Raw genomic sequence first — 18,621 nt, 5'->3', positions numbered from 1 at the left:
GGAGACTGAAAAGTTTTGGCATGGGTCTTCAGATCCTCAAAAAGTTCTACAGCTGCACCATCGAAACCATCCTGACTGGTTGCATCACTGCCTTGTATGGCAACAGCTCGGCCTTCGACCTTAAGGCACTACAAAGGATAGTGCGAACGGCGCAGTACATAACTGGGGCAAAGATTCCTGCCATTGAGGACCTCTATACCAGGCGGTGTCAGAGGAAGGCCCTAAAAATGGTCAAAGACTCCAGCCATCTAAGTCACAGACTGTTCTCCCTGCTACCACACAGAAAGCGGTACAGGAGCGCCAAGTCTAGGTTCAAGATGCTTCTAAAAAACTTCTACTCCCAAGCCATAAGACTCCCGAACACCTAATCAAATGACTACCCAGACTATTTGCATTGCCCCCCCCAACCCCTCTTTTACACTGCTGCTGCTTTCCGTTCATTATCTATGCATAGTCACTTTAATAACTCTACCTACATGTACATATTACCACAATTACTAACCGGTGCCCCCGGACATTGACTCACTCTGTACCGGTGCCCCCTGTATATAGCTTCACAATTGTTATTTTACTGCTGCTCTTTAATTATGTTGTTACTTTCATTTATTTTTGGGGAGGGGTATTTTTCTTAACTGCATTGTTGGTTAAGGGCTTGTAAGTATGCATTTCACTGTTGTTTTCGGGGCATGTGACAAATATCATTATATTTGATCTGTGTGATAGCTAGCTACGTGTTTTCCTCCTTGCACAGTTTCCCACGGTGCTCCTCACTGTGTATTAACCAAGCCCAATGATTTCAATGTGGTAATTTATTGAGGAGAGGTTCTCTTCCAAACTGAGTTCTGCAGATTACTAAAGTTAGAAGCGTCGTTCAAGAGAGCACTTAGGAACAGTAGCTGTGACAGCTTCATTTCCATATTCATAAATACTCTTGAATCATGCCCCTAGATGAGGTATAAAACTATACTGTAAAATAACCCAAGTTGATTAAAAACACCTGTTTGATATTGGTAAATAGCTTCGAACAGCAGTGTGAATGGTTATACAGTATGACTCATAAGAGGGAAATAATGCATAGATTCTAGAAAATGGAAGACGGTTATGAGTGAGTAGTCTTTGCCCACATTATTGTCCAATATGCAAATTTCTATTGTGTTTTAAACATTTGGAGGATTGATACACAGTGACAACACATCACTATTGGTCTCTCTTATTGTATGACTCCAAAATTGAGAAAATCCTTGACCAAAAATGTTTAACCGTTGTTAATTATGCACTGAACAGGAATGCTAGTTCTTTCACTGTCTTACAAATGGTAGGAGGGTAATACCACTGCCAGATGGTGAAGCATTTATTATATCACTCCAGAGAATGCATTTCTACTGCTCCAGAGTCCAATGACAGCAAGCTTTACACCACTCCAGCCGTTGCTTGGCATTGCACATGATGATCTTAGGCTAGTGTGCGGCTGCTCTGGAATTGAAACCCATTTCATGAAGCTCTCGACGAACACTTATTGTGCTGATGTTGCTTCCAGAGGCAGTTTGGAACTCGGTAGTGAGTCCTGTAACTGAGGATAGACGATTTTTATACGCTTCAGCACTCGGCGGTCTCGTTCTGTGAGCTTGTGTGGCCTACCATTTCTCGGCTGAGCCGTTGTTGCTCCTATACGTTTCCACTTCACAGTAACAGCACTTACAGTTGACCGGGGCACCTCTAGCAGCGCATAAATTTGACAATGATTTGTTGGAAAGGTGGCATCCTATGACGGTGCCACGTTGAAAGTCACTGAGCTCTTCAGTAAGGCCATTCTACTGGCAATGTTTGTCTATGGAGACTGCATGGCTGTGTGCTCGTATGTATACACCTGTCAGCAACGGGTGTAGCTGAAATAGCCAAATCCATCAATTTGAATGGGTCTCCACATACTTTTGTATATATAGCGTGTCCTCCCATCACCAGTATTTGCTTTGTTTTCTCTTTATCAATTCAGTATCTGTCTGCTAGCTAGCTCTCTCTCTCATGTTTATGCAGGTTGGTGAGCCTCCCCTACTGCTGATGTCTGTATTTGGTCTGTCTGCATCTGGTCAATGTCAGTAACAGGGTGACTCATTGCTGAAATGGCAGTGTTGTGATTTTCAGAAAGGCCACACTAGAGCACAGGGGCATACTGGTCCATTACAACAGCCACAGAGATCAAACAATACATTCGTAATGGCAGAAGCCAACTATTCAAAATTGATACAGAGCGAAGGGGGTGACTGTTTCATTAAACAAACACTCACAGTTACTCCGCCATACTCTGGCCTCTGGGGATCAGCCTGTTATTAATATGGAAGGCTCCAAGCTTACAATGCTGTCTGTTCCCATTTCTGTTCCATTATCGATGGAATGCTCCCCATTGTCAATATTGTCACCAAAATTCCTAGACATTAGATCAGCTCGCAGGCCCCGGACAGTATTGCAGTAGACTGAGGCTATCGGTACCTTATTTAATCAAACATGGTATTCTGTTTCTGGATAAGAATAATATTACAATTTCACACAAAGCCAAACCAGATTGAGAATGTTCTTTCCCAAAACCAAAACAAAATAGAACAAAACATAAATCAATGAAACATTTGTTTTTACCAGTGGTGTTTATTTAAGAAAACAGTGTTTATTACATTGACTGAACTGCATGATCTTGGTTAGCCCTAAATACATTTTTACAAGTACAAGTCAATACACCTGACTCACCTAACTGAAACTTTCATTTTCGTTTGAGCCATGGAATAATTACAAAATCCTCAAGTGTCCCCCCCCCAAATATGTGTATGATTAAGAGATAAATAGATAAATACGTTAACGAAGAAACCCCTCCCCCAAAAAACTCCATCACAATAAATAAATAATAATAAATAACATTCAAAATATCTTTGGCCAAACTTGGGCCACATAATTGTCCCATAACTTGTCCAACTGAGAGTAGTCTCAAACCCACATGCCTCTGTCTGCCAGTCAGCCTATGCTTGCGTGACCAGATTGAGAGAGAGAGATAGAGAGAATAAAAAAAATAAGAAAACAATTATTGAGGCACTTATAAGGATATCAAAGAAGAAAATGCTTGCATTTTCTGTGTTTCTGTCTTTCCCTAGCAGTGAGAAAACAAAGTAGAATAAATAAGACATAAAACAACATTCACTATAAAAGTAGTTGAAAGGCTGTCTTTTTCATCTAGCTATCTATCCTCCTTTTATACATCTTTGTGAATGAGGATAGGAAAAACCCACAAGAAAAAGATTGACAAACAAATTCATTTGCTAAAATAGAAAACCCTGAAATTAAGGGAAAAAAAACTAAAATAATGGCATATTATGTCCACTTTTGGATTCGATGAATAACATAATCAAAGTCTGTTTTCTGTTGTTGTCGTTGTGTCTGACTGAGTGTCCGACTGCTCTCCAAATATTCCTGCCAGAGTCTTAAATCGAGGACCCCATTCGTTGAGGTAATCATAGTCCTCATTGGAATCTACAACCAGAGACTCGATGGAGCTGAGCGACTCCGCTACAGAGCCCTCCCCTTCATAGGCATAGGTAGCTAAAGAGTCATAGGGTGGGGCTGAGTTGTCCACATCGTTTTCTTTCAGTCGCTGATTGATGAAGTTGCAGATATCTGCACTGTCTTGGGAAACAGGCAGTTGGTTTTTGCCGGTTTTTGTCTCGGGTTTGACATCACGTCGGAAAAGGTCCCGGTTCTCTTTCAGGAGTTTCTCCTTGATGACTTTGGGGTTGCAGAGGGTTCCCATGTCGAAAGCGTGGGTGTCCTCTTCGCCCCCGCCCTCGTCGTCATAGTGGATCACATTGTCACGGATGTCCTCCTTGGACGTCATCAGGGTCTCCTTCTTGTTCTGTCGTCTCAGACCCACGTAGAGGACCACAATCACTGGAGAGAGATCATAGAGAGAATTAAACAGTGGTTTATGAACTATGAATCAATCGGAATGGTATTGGTAGCCTATATGGTGGTATATGGTGTTGGTTATAATATTGCTAATACAGCATAGTTTGTGAAAATATAGGCTAAGATATAATATGCAGTGCTACTTGCATGGGGAAATGTAATAGAATGCATTTGATCAATTACCGCACGGCAGTGGTACCGGAGCACCATTTTGAGGTCCCCCAAGCCATGAGACTCCTGAACAGCTAATCAAAGGGCTTCCCAGACCCCTCTTTTACCCTGCTGCTTCTCTCTGTTTATATTCTATGCATAGTAACTTTAACTCTACCTACTTGTACATATTACCTCAGTTACCTCTACTAACCGGTGCCCCCGCACATTAACTTGATGAAGTGACCAAATCTCCCACACATGTTGTTCCTTAGCAACATACTGTATGTTATGTACTGAGTGCTGACCTGACAACAAACATTACATAGCCTACTGACAATGCATCATGCAGCAAAATACACTGATCTTTCCAGGGGGGTGTATGGGTATTCATCTGTAAGGTATTTCCCTTAACTTACAGATACTCTTTTAAGCGTCAAACCCAATGGAATCTCTGCCTGGGACTGCCCATATTGAATTTACATCGCTCACACTAATTTTTTAAAGCAAGGGGAACAAAATATTATTCCACAATTTGTTCCTCCTCCCTGTAGTAATTCACAATAAACATTTCCCATATGGGTATTCAATTGGAGTATTCACAGGGGAAAGCAATGCATGGTTCAACACACACACATACATATAGAATGTATTCAATTGAAATGAAGAAAGGATAAGGGAAAATTTTTAATAAAAAGCATGGGTGCTGGAATAGACTGTCCTTCTCCTTCTTCAATATAACTCAAATAGTGCGTCAGCATCCCCCTGTGGTCAAGGTATGTATTTCAAGCACGGTCATTATTATTTGGACATATCTTTCTAGGGTGGTAGCTGTGTGTGATCTATTTGTGATGGGGAGCTGTGCTGATGCGAGGCAGGGCTCATACAGCCAGTTCAACAGACAGTTTGATTTTCCCATTATTTCCACACAGGAAGGAACACCTGGGTTAGCTTGACAAATCCACCATAGAAAATAACTGTCTCTCCCCTCAAAAAAGTGTATTTCTTTAAGTTGTGCTACACACAATTTCTCAGAGACAGCATGACTTGTTCGAATAACAGTTGTGCCAGCCAGAGCCTAAGGGCATGTTGACTCTGAGCTCTGATAACAGTTCTCACCATGTGGTCAACCCTTTCAACACTAACTCTACCTTCACAGAGAGGACAGTGGGTGAAGAGGGCCTTCTTCTTACTAACAAGGACTCATTCAACATGAAAAATATCTCCTTGCAGTTTGCTCAACTAATTTGATCTTTGTTGACCCGTAATTTACGATAAATTGACTTGGCCGGAGACAAAGGAGACTTTAGGCCATGGTGTGGTCTAAGTAACACATTTATCCTCTACGGGATCGACATCCCTATACCGGGACAGCTGTTGCTAATGTGAATAGAATGAAGTTGTAAGTAACATCCAACTTTCCAGGACATAGACATGTATTATATGGAGAAAGCTTAAATTCTTGTTAATCTAACAGCACTGGCCAATTTACAGTAGCTGTTACAGTGAATAAATGCCATGCTAATGTTTAAGAGTGCACAACAACAAAAAACTTATCACAGCACTTGATTTGATACATTCACCTCTGAAGGTAAATAATGTACTTACATTCAGTAATATTGCTCTGATGTGTCATCCTGAGGGTCCCAAAGATAAAATGTAGCATAGTTCTGTTTGATATATTCAAATGTAGGATCTGGGTTTTAAAGTTTGAACCCCTGCTGTTTCTGGCCCCACACCCATCCCTCCCGGCCATCTAGATGTGTAAAGGTTAGTGTATTTTCTGTCGGGAAGCTAATTTTCCATCATGTATGACCTTCCCGGTAGTGTGTAAACTTACATTTTCAAGTACAGAGAACATAAAAAATGTATCAGTTGACCAATTCGGCACATTTGGGGACACTTGATAAAAAAATGTGTGCAGTATTGCAATGCTTCACTGGATCAGTCTGAAACTTTGCATATACACCGCTCCCATCTAGTGGTCAAAATCTAAATAGCGTCTAAACTGTAATATTATATTATAGCCTTTCTCTTTTATTTCAAATATGATAAAGAAATAATTAATAGTTTTTTTGTTTGTATTATCCTTTACCAGATCTAATGTGTTATATTCTCCTAAATTAATTTCACATATTCAAGAACTTGAAAGTGGTTCCTTTCAAATGTTATCAAGAATATGCATATCCTTGCTACAGGCAGTTCGATTTGGGTATGTCATTTTAGGTGAAAATGTAAAAAAAAAAGGGTATGATCCGTAAGAGGTTTTAATACAGAATCCTTCTGTGTACATGCATTCACATTCCATATGCAATATGTGAGAGTAAATTACATATTGGATGCAAGGACATAGTACTAACTGATGTAGCTAGTAGCAATAGCAGTTAATGGCAAATTGTGTTTTCTGAATCGCAAGATTATATAGACATGTTTAATTATGTATGCATGCATCATAACAAATAGTGGTTGATATGAAACTGATAGATACACTTTCAGTTGAACAGTGAGACATTTAATATTTTGTCATGTTGTCTGGTACGTGTCTGGTATGTTTAGCAGTTTGAGCCAGTTCAAGGTCTGATTGCATATTTCTAAGCTAACATATGGAATTGTTTTAAGATGGTCATACCAAGGATTATTTCGCTACTTGATTTAGTATTTTAAGGCCTCTAAGGTGTCAAATAAATAATGATTGGATGAAACATTGAATTTGCCATTACTGCTATTAGCCAATATCATCCCGCTGAATGACAGATTTACTACATGCAACAACAGATAGTGCCAAAAAAATCAAAAGGTAGTTTGTTCTGAAGTGTCTGTCCTATATCTGAGAGATCTCAGGAAACATTTTTTTTTTACTTGTACTGTATTTATCCCTTCATTTTAGGCACTAAACTATTACCATGTATAGTTCCATTCATTTTTTATAAACTTGTACTGCGGACCTTCAGACGAGTCTTGTGGGGCTTGTGGGCATCCTAGAGCAAAACGGGGAACAGCAACCTGTTCGTGAGAGTTGCACCATAGTTTGTGGTCATAGTTTTGTAGGCCAAACCATTCGGAGGCTACAGAAGTTACTGTGAGAAGACTGATATTCGGGATGTCTCATGGTCTGACAAACACCACGCTAGCTCTGCAACCTTTCACCGCAGATGCGGTGGATTGAGCTCATGTAAAAAAATAGATATCTCTAGTTTAAATTGATGGATTTTGATGGGGATTTTTATTATGTTAATGAGATTTCCGCTGGCCCGCAGAAATTGGCTAAGGGTTAAGCAGATTAAGTATACTAGAAATAATGGCACTGGAATGGATATCTGCCATTTGGCTCCTGAACAAATCTGCTGTTTTTTGCGCTGATCTGAACTTTTTTTGGTACATAATGTTTCCGCCAATGTTTTCTATGACCGAAAAGAGATTCTGGACATCAGAACAGTGATCAATTACCTCGATTTGGACGAAGATTTCTACTTCAACGAATTGGCAGTGCAAGACATACTGGTCACCCGAGACCACGCCCTAATCCTGAAACGAATAGAAATAGACGGCGCAAGAGAGGCTGATGTGCGGGCACCCTGACAAAGACAAGGATTATATACACTGTGTATAACACATAAACATCACCTGCTCTTTCCATGACAGACTGACCAGGTGAATCCAGGTCAAAGCTATGATCCCTTATTGATGTCACTTGTTAAATCCACTTCAATCAGTGTAGATGAAGAGGAGGTGACAGATTAAAGAAGGATTTTTAATTGAGACATGGTGTGCCATTCAGAGCATGAATGGGCAAGACAATCTTGGTTTCATCAGACCAGAGAATCTTGTTTCTCATGGTCTGAGAGTCTTTAAGTGCCTTTTGGCAAATTCCAAGAGGGCTGTCATGTGCCTTTTTCTGAAGAGTGGCTTCTGTCTGGTCACTATAGCACAAATGCCTAATTGATAGAATGCTGCAGAGATGGTTATCCTTCTGAAAGTTTCTCCTATCTCCACAGAGAAACTCTAGAGGTCTGTCAGGGTTACCATTGGGTTCTTGATCACCTCCCTGACCAATTCCTTTTTCTCCCGATTGCTCAGTTTGGCTGGGCAGCCAGCTCAAGGAAGAGTCTTGGTGGTTCCAAACTTCTTCCATTTAAGAATGATTGAGGACACTGTCTTCTTGGAGACCTTCAATGCTGCAGAAGTTTTTTTGCACCCTTCCCCAGATCTGTGCCTAGACACAATATTGTCTCTGAGCTTTATGGACAATTCCTGTCAATGGTGGGACCTTATATAGATAGGTGTGTGCCTTTTCAAATCATGTCCAATCAATTAAATTTACACAGGTGGATGCCAATCATGTTGTAGGAGCATCTCAAGGATGATTAATGGAAACATGACGTACCTGAGCTCAATTTCGGATCTCATAGAAAAGGGTCATTTCTAAAAATCTGTTTTCACTTTATCATTATGGGGTATTGTGTGTAGATTTATTTAATACATTTTAGATTAAGGCTGTAATGTATAAACATGTGGAAAAAGTCACAGGGTCTGAGTACTTTCCGAAGGCACTGTATGTGAGAATGCTATTCATTGATAACAGCTCAGTGTTCAACACCCTAGTGCCCTCCAAGCTCACCACTAAGCTAAAGACCCTGGTACTGAACACCTCCCTCTGCAACTGGATCCTCAACTTATTTGACTCATCACATATGTTGCTGCAACATTTATTATCCATCATGTTGCCTAATGACTTTATTCCTAGTTATATGAACATATCTACTTCAATTACTTTGTTCCCCTGCACATCGAGTCATTGTATTATTGTTTATTCATTGTGTATTTATTATTACGTTAATACTTTTCTATTTTCTTTCTCTCTGCATTGTTGGGAATGCCCCCAATGTAAGCATTTCACTGTTAGTTTACAGCATGTGATGAATACATTTTTTATTTGATGAGCCTTGTCTTGGCTCATAGGAGGGGGAGCCTATTTCCTGTTTCTGTAGCGTGAGGCAGCTTGATGTACAAGTAAACGACCAGGACAGGACACTAGTCTATTGCAGGGCCTTACCCCAATCTATCTCCTTAATGCAGAGTGCCAAGTAAAGACGAATTGGGTCCCATTTTTTCAGTTTTTTTAATGATTTCACCTGTGTTCGAACTCCCAACTAACCCTAACCCTAACCCTAACCCTAACCCATCCGAGAAGAGATCAACATCCGACGAGCTTCTCCTTCACGTCTCTATGGATTAAAATGATTTTTGGTCAAGGCCATTGAGTTGATCTTATAAAGCAGGTTATTCATATTTTAATTGTAATCAACTATATGCGAGGATGTGACATTTGAGTTGTCGTCTTGGCATCCGGGTCCCAAGTGGTCCTGTGTCTCCTCCTACACCTTAGTCTGTAGATCGAATAATGAATTTCTTAGCAACGCAAAGCAGAGCAAAGCAAGCAAGCAATGCATAAGGAAAGCAAAACTACGGGAACATATTTGGAAGGCTGGGCTCTCAAACACTGGCGAGTAACTAGCCTAGGAGATAGACAACTCCATTTACAAACCACAAGACCTTCAGGCGCCGACAGAGATGGCCGCCTCATTTCACGTTCCTAGGAAACTATGCAGTATTTTGTTTTTTTTATGTGTTATTTCTTACATTGTTACCCCAGAAAATCTTAGGTTTTATTACATACAGTCGGGAGGAACTATTGGATATAAGAGCAATATCAATTCACCAACATTACAACCAGGAATACGACTTTCCTGAAGCGGATCCTCTATTTGGCCCACCACCCAGGACAATGGATCGGATCCCAGCCGGCGACCCAAAACAACGGCGCCGCAGAAGAGGCAGATGGAGTGGTCTTCTGGTCGGACTCCGTAGACGAGCACATCGCACACCGAACCCGAGCATACTACTCGCCAATGTCCAGTCGATTGACAACAAGGTAGACGAAATCCGAGCAAGAGTTGCCTTCCAGAGAGACATCAGAGACTGTATCGTTCTTTGTTTCACGGAAACATGGATCACTCGAGAAACGCTATCAGAGTCGGTACAGCCACCTGATTTCTTCACGCATCGCGCCAACAGAAACAAGCATCTCTCTGGTAAGAAGAAGGGCGGGGGTGTATGCCTGTGATTAACGGTGTGATCATAACAACATATAGGAACTTAACATCTTGTTGCACCCATCCCGTTACCGTGGTCATTTTCGTCAACATCCGCTGAATTGCAGAGCGCCAAATTCAAATTAAATTACTAAAAATGAAATCACAACTGCAATATAGCAAAACACAGCTTAGTTTGTTGTTAATAAACCTGTCGTGCCAGATTTCAAAAAAGCTTTTCGGCGAAAGCATACCAAGTGTTTATGTAAATCAAATCAAATCAAATGTTATTTGTCACATACACATGGTTAGCAGATGTTAATGCGAGTGTAGCGAAATGCTTGGGCTTCTAGTTCTGACAACGCAGTAATAACCAACAAGTAATCTAGCTAACAATTCCAAAACTACTACCTTATAGACACAAGTGTAAGGGGATAAAGAATATGTACATAAAGATATATGAATGAGTGATGGTACAGAGCGGCATAGGCAAGATACAGTAGATGGTATTGAGTACAGTATATACATATGAGATGAGTATGTAAACAAAGTGGCATAGTTAAAGTGGCTAGTGATACATGTATTACATAAAAATGCAGTAGATGATATAGAGTACAGTATATACGTATACATATGAGATGAATAATGTAGGGTATGTAAACATTATATTAGGTAGTATTGTTTAAAGTGGCTAGTGATATATTTTACATCATTTCCCATCAATTCCCATTATTAAAGTGGCTGGAGTTGAGTCAGTGTGTTGGCAGCAGCCACTCAATGTTAGTGGTGGCTGTTTAACAGTCTGATGGCCTTGAGATAGAAGCTGTTTTTCAGTCTCTCGGTCCCAGCTTTGATGCACCTGTACTGACCTCGCCATCTGGATGATAGCAGGGTGAACAGGCAGTGGCTCGGGTGGTTGTTGTCCTTGAAGATCTTTATGGCCTTCCTGTGACATCGGGTGGTGTAGGTGTCTTGGAGGGCAGGTAGTTTGCCCCCGGTGATGCGTTGTGCAGACCTCACTACCCTCTGGAGAGCCTTACGGTTGTGGGCGGAGCAGTTGCCGTACCAGGCGGTGATACAGCCCGACAGGATGCTCTCGATTGTGCATCTGTAGAAGTTTGTGAGTGCTTTTGGTGACAAGCCAAATTTCTTCAGACTGAGGTTGAAGAGGCGCTGCTGCGCCTTCTTCACGATGCTGTCTGTGTGGGTGGACCAATTCAGTTTGGACATCTCTCTCAGTAGACAAAACATTACAAACTGCTAGCAGCCAAGTAGATTGGTCATGAAAGTCAGAAAAGCAATAAATTAATCGCTTACCTTTGATGATCTTCGGATGTTGCACTCACGAGACTCCCAGTTAAACAAATGTTCCTTTTGTTCCATAAAGATAATTTTTATATCCAAAATACCTATTTTTGTTAGCGCGTTATGTTCAGAAATCCACAGGCTCGAGCGGTCAAGACCGGGCTGACATTCCAAATAGTATCCGTAAAGTTCGTAGAAACATGTCAAACGTTTTTTATAGTCAATCCTCAGGTTGTTTTTACAATATATAATCGATAATATTTCAACCGGGACTGTAGCTTCTTCAATAGGAGAGAGAAAATGTCTGCTCCTAGCTGTTGCGCATGCAAAACGCTGCTGGCACCCAGCCATACAATGATGCGATGTGATCTTTCTCACTTATTTTTCAAATTAAAAGCCTGAAACTATGTCTAAAGACTGTTCACACCCTGGGGAAGCCATAGGAAAAGGAATCTGGTTGATATCCCTTTAAATGGAGCGAAGGCAGGCTATGGAACAGAGAGCTTTTAGGAAATACAGCAAATTGTATGCATATTCAAGATTCTGGGCCTGAGAAATAGGCAGTTTCATTTTGGTACGTTTTTCATCCAAACATCAAAATACTGCCTGCTACACTCAACAGGTTAAGTCCTTTTGTTCACCTGACTTAGAATTCTTAACAATCAAATGCCGACCGCATAATATACCAAGAAAATTCTCTTCAATCATAATCACAGCCGTGTATATTCCTCCCCAAGCAGACAAATCGACGGCCCTGAAAGAACTTCATTCGACTCTATGTAATCCGGAAACCACATATCCTGAGGCTGCGTTTATTGTAGCTGGGGATTTTAACAAGGCTAATCTGAAAACAACACAAAACCCTGGATCATAACTTTCGCAATGCATATAAGACCCTCCCCTGCCCTCCTTTCGGAAAAGCTGACCACGACTCCATTTTGTTGTGACAGAAACTAAAACAGGAAGCACCCATGCTCAGGTCTGTTCAATGCTGGTCCAACCAATCGGATTCCACGCTTCAAGATTTCTTCAATCACGTGGACTGAGATATGTTCCGCATAGCGTCGAACAACAACATTGATGAAAGCGCTGTTTTGGTGAGCGAGTTTATTAGCAAGTGCATTGGTGATGTTGTACCCACAGCATCAAAGTGAGGACCGAGAGACTGAAAACAACTTCTATGTCAAGGCCATCAGACTGTTAAACAGCCATCACTAACATTGAGTGGCTGCTGCCAACATACTGACTCAACTCTAGCCACTTTAAAAATGGAAAAATTGATGTAATAAATGTTTCACTAGCCACTTTAAACAATGCCACTTTATATAATATTTACATACCCTACTTTACTCATCTTATATGTATATACTGTACTCTATAGCATCTACTGCATCTTGATGTAATAAATGTATCACTAGCCACATTAAACAATGCCACTTTATATCATGTTTACATACCCTTACGTTACCCATCTCATATGTATATACTGTACTCTATACCATCTATTGCATCTTGCCTATGCTGTTCGGCCAACACTCATTCATATATATTTATGTACATATTTTTATTCATTCCTTTACACTTGTGTGTATAAGGTAGTTGTTGTGAAATTGTTAGGTTAGATTACTTGTTAGATAATACTGCATGGTCGGAACTAGAAGCACAAGCATTTTGATACACTCGCATTAACATCCACTAACCATGTGTATGTGACAAATACAATTTGATTTGGCTGACCAGGCGGATACAGGAGTCCCATCTCCCAAACATCTGGAAAGGCAGAGGAAGGTTGCACTGGATTAGGAATCCCAGTCGTCAAGTATGTGTGGGCAAGGATAGCTCAAAGCTCCCATGCACTAGCCTATGCTTGTGCAGGCTTCTTTTCACTGACCACCCGCTTGACTGAACTGCCTAATGGCATGCATGAGCGGCTCATGACTCTTCGCATTCCGCTGATGAACAAATCCTCAGCCACAATCATCAGTGATGGAGGGGGTGAGTGTAATTTTAAAACCTTTTGACCACTCTGTATTGGTCACGGGCACAGCCATACTTGACCAACACTGGAAAATAATTACACATTTTTACTGCCGTTCATCACACACACACCCTGGAAACAAGCTGCTATGAATGCAGATGAGCTTATCTTTAAGTGGGATGAGTTTAATTAAGACAATACTCTGAAGACAAGTTTTACAGCCCTGACCTTTAGGGTCAAGTTAAAGCTTAAATCAGTCCGTGACCAAGAAGTACTGAGACAATGGGATTGGATGATATTTTAAGAGGTCAATCCAATTCGGAGGGGAGGGCTCAGGCTCAGCTCCCTCATTCCTATCCATCAAGGCTCATATCTCAGCACTCCATTAATACTTGTTCTGTAATTAAATCCTAGCCCCTTGAACAAGACACAGGAAGTGGCACTTCATTCTGCTCCCAATTGTCACGTCGAAAAATCCGCGAGGTCTGTGAGGATATTCTCACAAAACATTGTTAAATGGACCACAATGATTTGGAGAGCAGATCAAATCAATTTTTTTTGGTAACTTACTGTACACATATTTAGCAGATGTTATTGCGGGTGTAGCGAAATGCTTGATTTCCTAGCTCCAACAGTGCAGTAGTGTCTAACAATTCACAACTGTACACATACATCTAAAAGTAAAAGAATGGAAGTAAGAAATACATAAATATTTGATTAAGCAATGTCGGAGTTGCATTGACTAAAATGCAGTAGATTAGAATACAGTATATACATATGAGATGAGTAAAGAATTATGTAAACATGATTTAAATATTATTAAAGGTACTAGTGTTCCAGTACTTAAGTGGCCAGTGATTCCAAGTCTATGGATATAGGGCAGCAGCATCTAAGGTGCAAGGTTGCGTAACCGGGTGGAAGCTGTCTGGTGAAAGCTATTTCACAGTCTGTATACTCTCAATGTTGCAGCAGAAGAACCTGAGGGGGAACAGGCTTTGTTGTGCCCTCTTCACGACTGTCTTGGTGTGTTTGGACCATTCTAGTTTGTTGTTGATGTGGACACAAAGGAACTTGAAGCTCTCTCTTAAAGGTCTTACTCACTTCGGCTACGGAGAGCGTGATCACACAGTCGTCCGGAACAGCTGATGCTCTCATGCATGCCTCAGTGTTGCTTGCCTCGAAGCGAGCATACAAGTGACTTAGCTCTTCTGGTAGGCTCGTGTCACTGGGCAGCTCGCGGCTGTGCTGCCCATTGTATTCTGTAATAGTTTGCAAGCCCTGCCACATCCTACGAGTGTCGGAGCCGGTGTAGCATGATTCAATCTAAGCCCTGTATTGACTCTTTGCCTGTTTGATGGTTCTTGGCACGGTATTGCGGGATTTCTTGAAAGCTTCCTGGTTATAGTTCTGCACCTTGGAAGCTGCAGCTCTACCCTTTAGCTCAGTGCTATTGTTGCCTGTAATCCATGACTTCTGGTTAAGGTATGTACGTACAGTAACTGTGGGGATGACGTCCTCGATGCACTTATTGATAAAGCCAGTGACTGATGTGGTGTATTCCTCAATGTCATCGGAAGAATCCCAGAACATGTTCCAGTCTGTGATAGTGAAACAGTCCTGTAGTTTAGCATCTGCTTCATCTGACCAATTTTGTATAGACCGACTCACTGGTGCTTCCTGCTTTCATTTTTGCTTGTAAGCAGGAATCAGTAGGATAGAGTTGTCGTCGGATTTAACAAATGGTGGGCGAGGGAGAGCTTTGTACGCATCTCTGTGTGTGGAGTACAGGTGATCTATATTTTTTTTTACCTCTGTTTGTTTGTTTAACATGTTGATAGAGATTTTGTAGAATTTATTTTAGTTTCCCTGCATTAAAGTCTCCGGCCACTAGGAGCGCTGCCTCTGGGTGAGTGGTTTCCTGTTTGCTTATTTCCTTATACAGCTGACTGAGTGCGGTCTCAGTGCCAGCATCTGTTTGTGGTGGTAAATAAACAGCCACGAAAAGTATAGCTGAGAACTCTCTAGGCAAGTAGTGTGGCCTGCAATTTATCACAATATACTCTACTTCAGGCGAGCAAAATCTAGAGACTCCCTTAGATTTCGTGCTCCAGCTGTTGTTTAAAAATATGTATAGACCGCCCCCCCCCCCTCGTCTTACCCGAGTGTGCTGTTCTATCCTGCCGGTGCAGCGTATATCCCGCTAGCTAAATATCCATGTCGTCATTCAGCCACGATTCCGGTAAGTTTTTTATGTCCCGTTCGTGATCGTACCTCGTCTAATTTATTGTCCAATGATTGCAAATTGGCAAGTAATGTTGACGGTAACGGCGGCTCTACTTCTCGCATTCTGCGGGTCCTGATGAGGCATCCGGCTCTTCATCCTTTGTACCTGCGTCGCTTCCTCTTGCGAATAACTGGAATGTCGGACCTGCCGGGTATTTGGAGAATGTCATGTGAGTCTTGCTTGTTGTTGAGAAAATCTTTGCCTAATCCGAGGTGAGTGATCGCTGTCTTGATATCCAGAAGCTCTTTTCTGCCGTAAGATACGGTTGCAGAAACATTATGTAGAAAATAAGGTACAAATAACGCAAAAAAAACCCACATAATAGCAAAATTGGTTGGGCGCCTGTAAAACTGCTGCCATTTCTTCCGGCGCCATTATCAGATTTAGTTCTAGTGTAGTTCTTTGAGGGCAGTTGTGGTATCAGCTTGAGGGGGAAAATAACCGGCTGTGACTATAAGAATTATCTTCGGAGGTAATACGGTCGGCATTTGATTGTGAAGTATTCTAGGTCAGGTGAACAAAATAACTTGAGTTTCTGCATGTTATCACAATTACACCATGAATAGGTAATCATGAAACATACCCCCCTGCCTTTCTTCTTCTCAGAGTTCTTTATTCCTGTCTGCGCAGTATACTGAGAACCCAGCTGGCTGTATGGATGGGGACAGTATATCCCGAGAGAGCCGTGTTTCTGTGAAACAGTGTATGTTACAATCTTTGATGTCTCTCTGGACGGAGATCCTTGCCCTGAGCTTGTCTACTTTATTATCCAGAGACTGAACGTTATTGAGTAATATACTTGGAATTGATGGATGGTGTGCACGCCTCCTGACAAAACGTCTACTCTGAATCCCTCTTCTCCGCTGGCAGTGCTTTGGAGTAGCCGCTGGATTAATTCACTTGCCCTGGGGGGTGCGAACAAAGATTCCAATTCGTATTCCTTGTTGTAATGCTGGCGAGTTACCCTTGCTCTGATATCCCACCCAAAATTCCATCTGTATGTAATAACACAAAAGAAAATCTAGGCTAATCATGTAAGAAATAACACAGAAAAAAAGGAAATACTGCAAAGTTGATTAGGAGCTAGAAGTTGAGCTGTCACATCTGTCGGCCTCTGTGAACTAAATCTGTGAACTAAATAGCCAGTGTGAGCTAATCTATCGGGCAGTGGCATCAGTTTCTCTGAGAGCTAAATTATTTTTGCCACCGGCCAAACCAACCAATACTATAGTTTTAGTAAGGCAAGTGGTTATGATTCATCAGCTTGTAGGGGTAAGGGTTGCATTACAGCTAGGGTTAGGGCTAGCCTTCATAAGTGATGTTAATGTGGGTTTTTCTTCTGGGTTGTCTGTACAGTGACAAACACCGATCTGTTACACAGTCATTACTGTAAATGACTCATCTAGTAGAATCCCTTAAGGCAAAACACATGAATTTCACATGTGAACTTGTGTGAAGTTAATGTGATAACATGACAACATGTAAAACAACATGTAATAACATGAAACTAAACGTGACATATTAGCAATTTTTAAGTGCTCCAAAAACATATGTTTTCACATGTGAAATTTCATGTTAAAGCATGTGTTTTTTTGTTTTAGGGATAACGATGCCCAGAAAAAGGTTTATCAGAGTCCCTGTACTATGCCCCACCAGGAGAATTACACAGTCATAATTTAGTAGAACCTACCACAAGAGTAAATTACTCAATACTCACCCAGTAGAATGACAATACACTGACTGTTGTGGTGGTTATTCTGGTAGTTATGACACTGCTTTGTGGGTATGTTAGTGTTTTTGTGAACGTTGGTTCATGCTCTGGGTGGGCCTTACAAGGATAAACAGCATAACAGTCAATTCTCACTAGGAGGAGTGAATGAGGCATAAATTACTCACCTAGTAGAATGACAATGCACAGGAGGATGGCTATCAGAGCCCCTGTACTCAGCCCCACCGGGAGGAAGATGGCCTCTGCGCTGCAGGTGAGGAGTGATCCGTCTGACTCGCAGCCACACACACGGATGGTCAGGATGCCTGTGCTGCTTTGGACGGGGTAGCCGCTGTCCTGGATTACAACGGGCAGGAAGTAGATCTTCTGGGAACGCCGTCGAAAACCGCTCTGCAGAGTCACTATCCCGGCTGTGTTATCTGGGACAGAAATAAACAAAACACCCGTTGTTTAACTATGGTTGAATAGTAATATAGTCTTATTAAGGATATGGAACAAAGAAGCAGCCACTGTTAATAGTCTTATTTGGGATACACTAACCTATTACAATGAGACAATGAACCTGTGTTTTCTTGTGCATGTGTGCCTGTTGGAAATTACATCAGAAATGTTGTAAGTTGGTTGTTTTACTGTCCCATGTCATAAACAAGGCCAACCTGACATTACATCAGCCAGCATGTTGCCTCAGAAAAACATTTAAACTGCCTACGGGACAACATGGCAGCCTTACCCCCTACAACTGAGTGCTCTGGGAAACTGTTTGGTTTTGTTCAATCAGCTAACATTGCCTGCAAAGAAGAGTAAGGTAAGTATGTACTCAGAAAGTAAGGTGGTGTTGGGGCTGGTGCTGGTGCTGCCGCAGGTGTGAAGTTGGTCAGAGGAATAGACCTGGACAGTGTTTCTCAGGAACGAGGCGATGTGTCAGCTTGGACCAGCCCCAAACCTGTCCACTGTGTCTAGACTGTCTGACCCCTGTCAGGATTGGTTTGTTCGTCTGACAAGGCCTGGGACTTTTTCCTGACAGGGGTTCAAGGTGTCAAAAGATACTTTCAATTTTATGCACAGACTATGGGCTCTGGTCAAAAGTAGTGCACCATAAAGGGAAAAGGGTGCCATTTGGGATGCCATCTGTATTTCT

General features: G+C 41.5%; 1 protein-coding gene across 1 annotated transcript in view; it reads right to left on the bottom strand.

Annotated features, from left to right (window-relative positions):
* Positions 1–2,627: 2,627 nt before the first annotated feature.
* Positions 2,628–18,621, bottom strand: part of LOC110490017 (cadherin-12) — a 198,102-nt gene continuing 182,108 nt past the window's right edge. Inside the window, exons 11-12 of the mRNA XM_021563093.2 lie at positions 17,651–17,902; positions 2,628–3,927 (exon numbers count right to left, since the gene is read on the bottom strand). Of these exons, the coding sequence (XP_021418768.1) occupies positions 3,389–3,927; positions 17,651–17,902 (791 nt within the window). The 3' untranslated portion in view covers positions 2,628–3,388. The remainder of the gene's footprint in view (positions 3,928–17,650; positions 17,903–18,621) is intronic.

This window comes from Oncorhynchus mykiss, chromosome 15 (genome assembly GCF_013265735.2).
Source record: "Oncorhynchus mykiss isolate Arlee chromosome 15, USDA_OmykA_1.1, whole genome shotgun sequence".
In the NCBI taxonomy this organism is placed as follows: Eukaryota; Metazoa; Chordata; class Actinopteri; order Salmoniformes; family Salmonidae; genus Oncorhynchus; species Oncorhynchus mykiss.
Note: the sequence above shows the minus strand (reverse complement) of the source record. Positions and strands in the feature narration are given on the sequence as shown.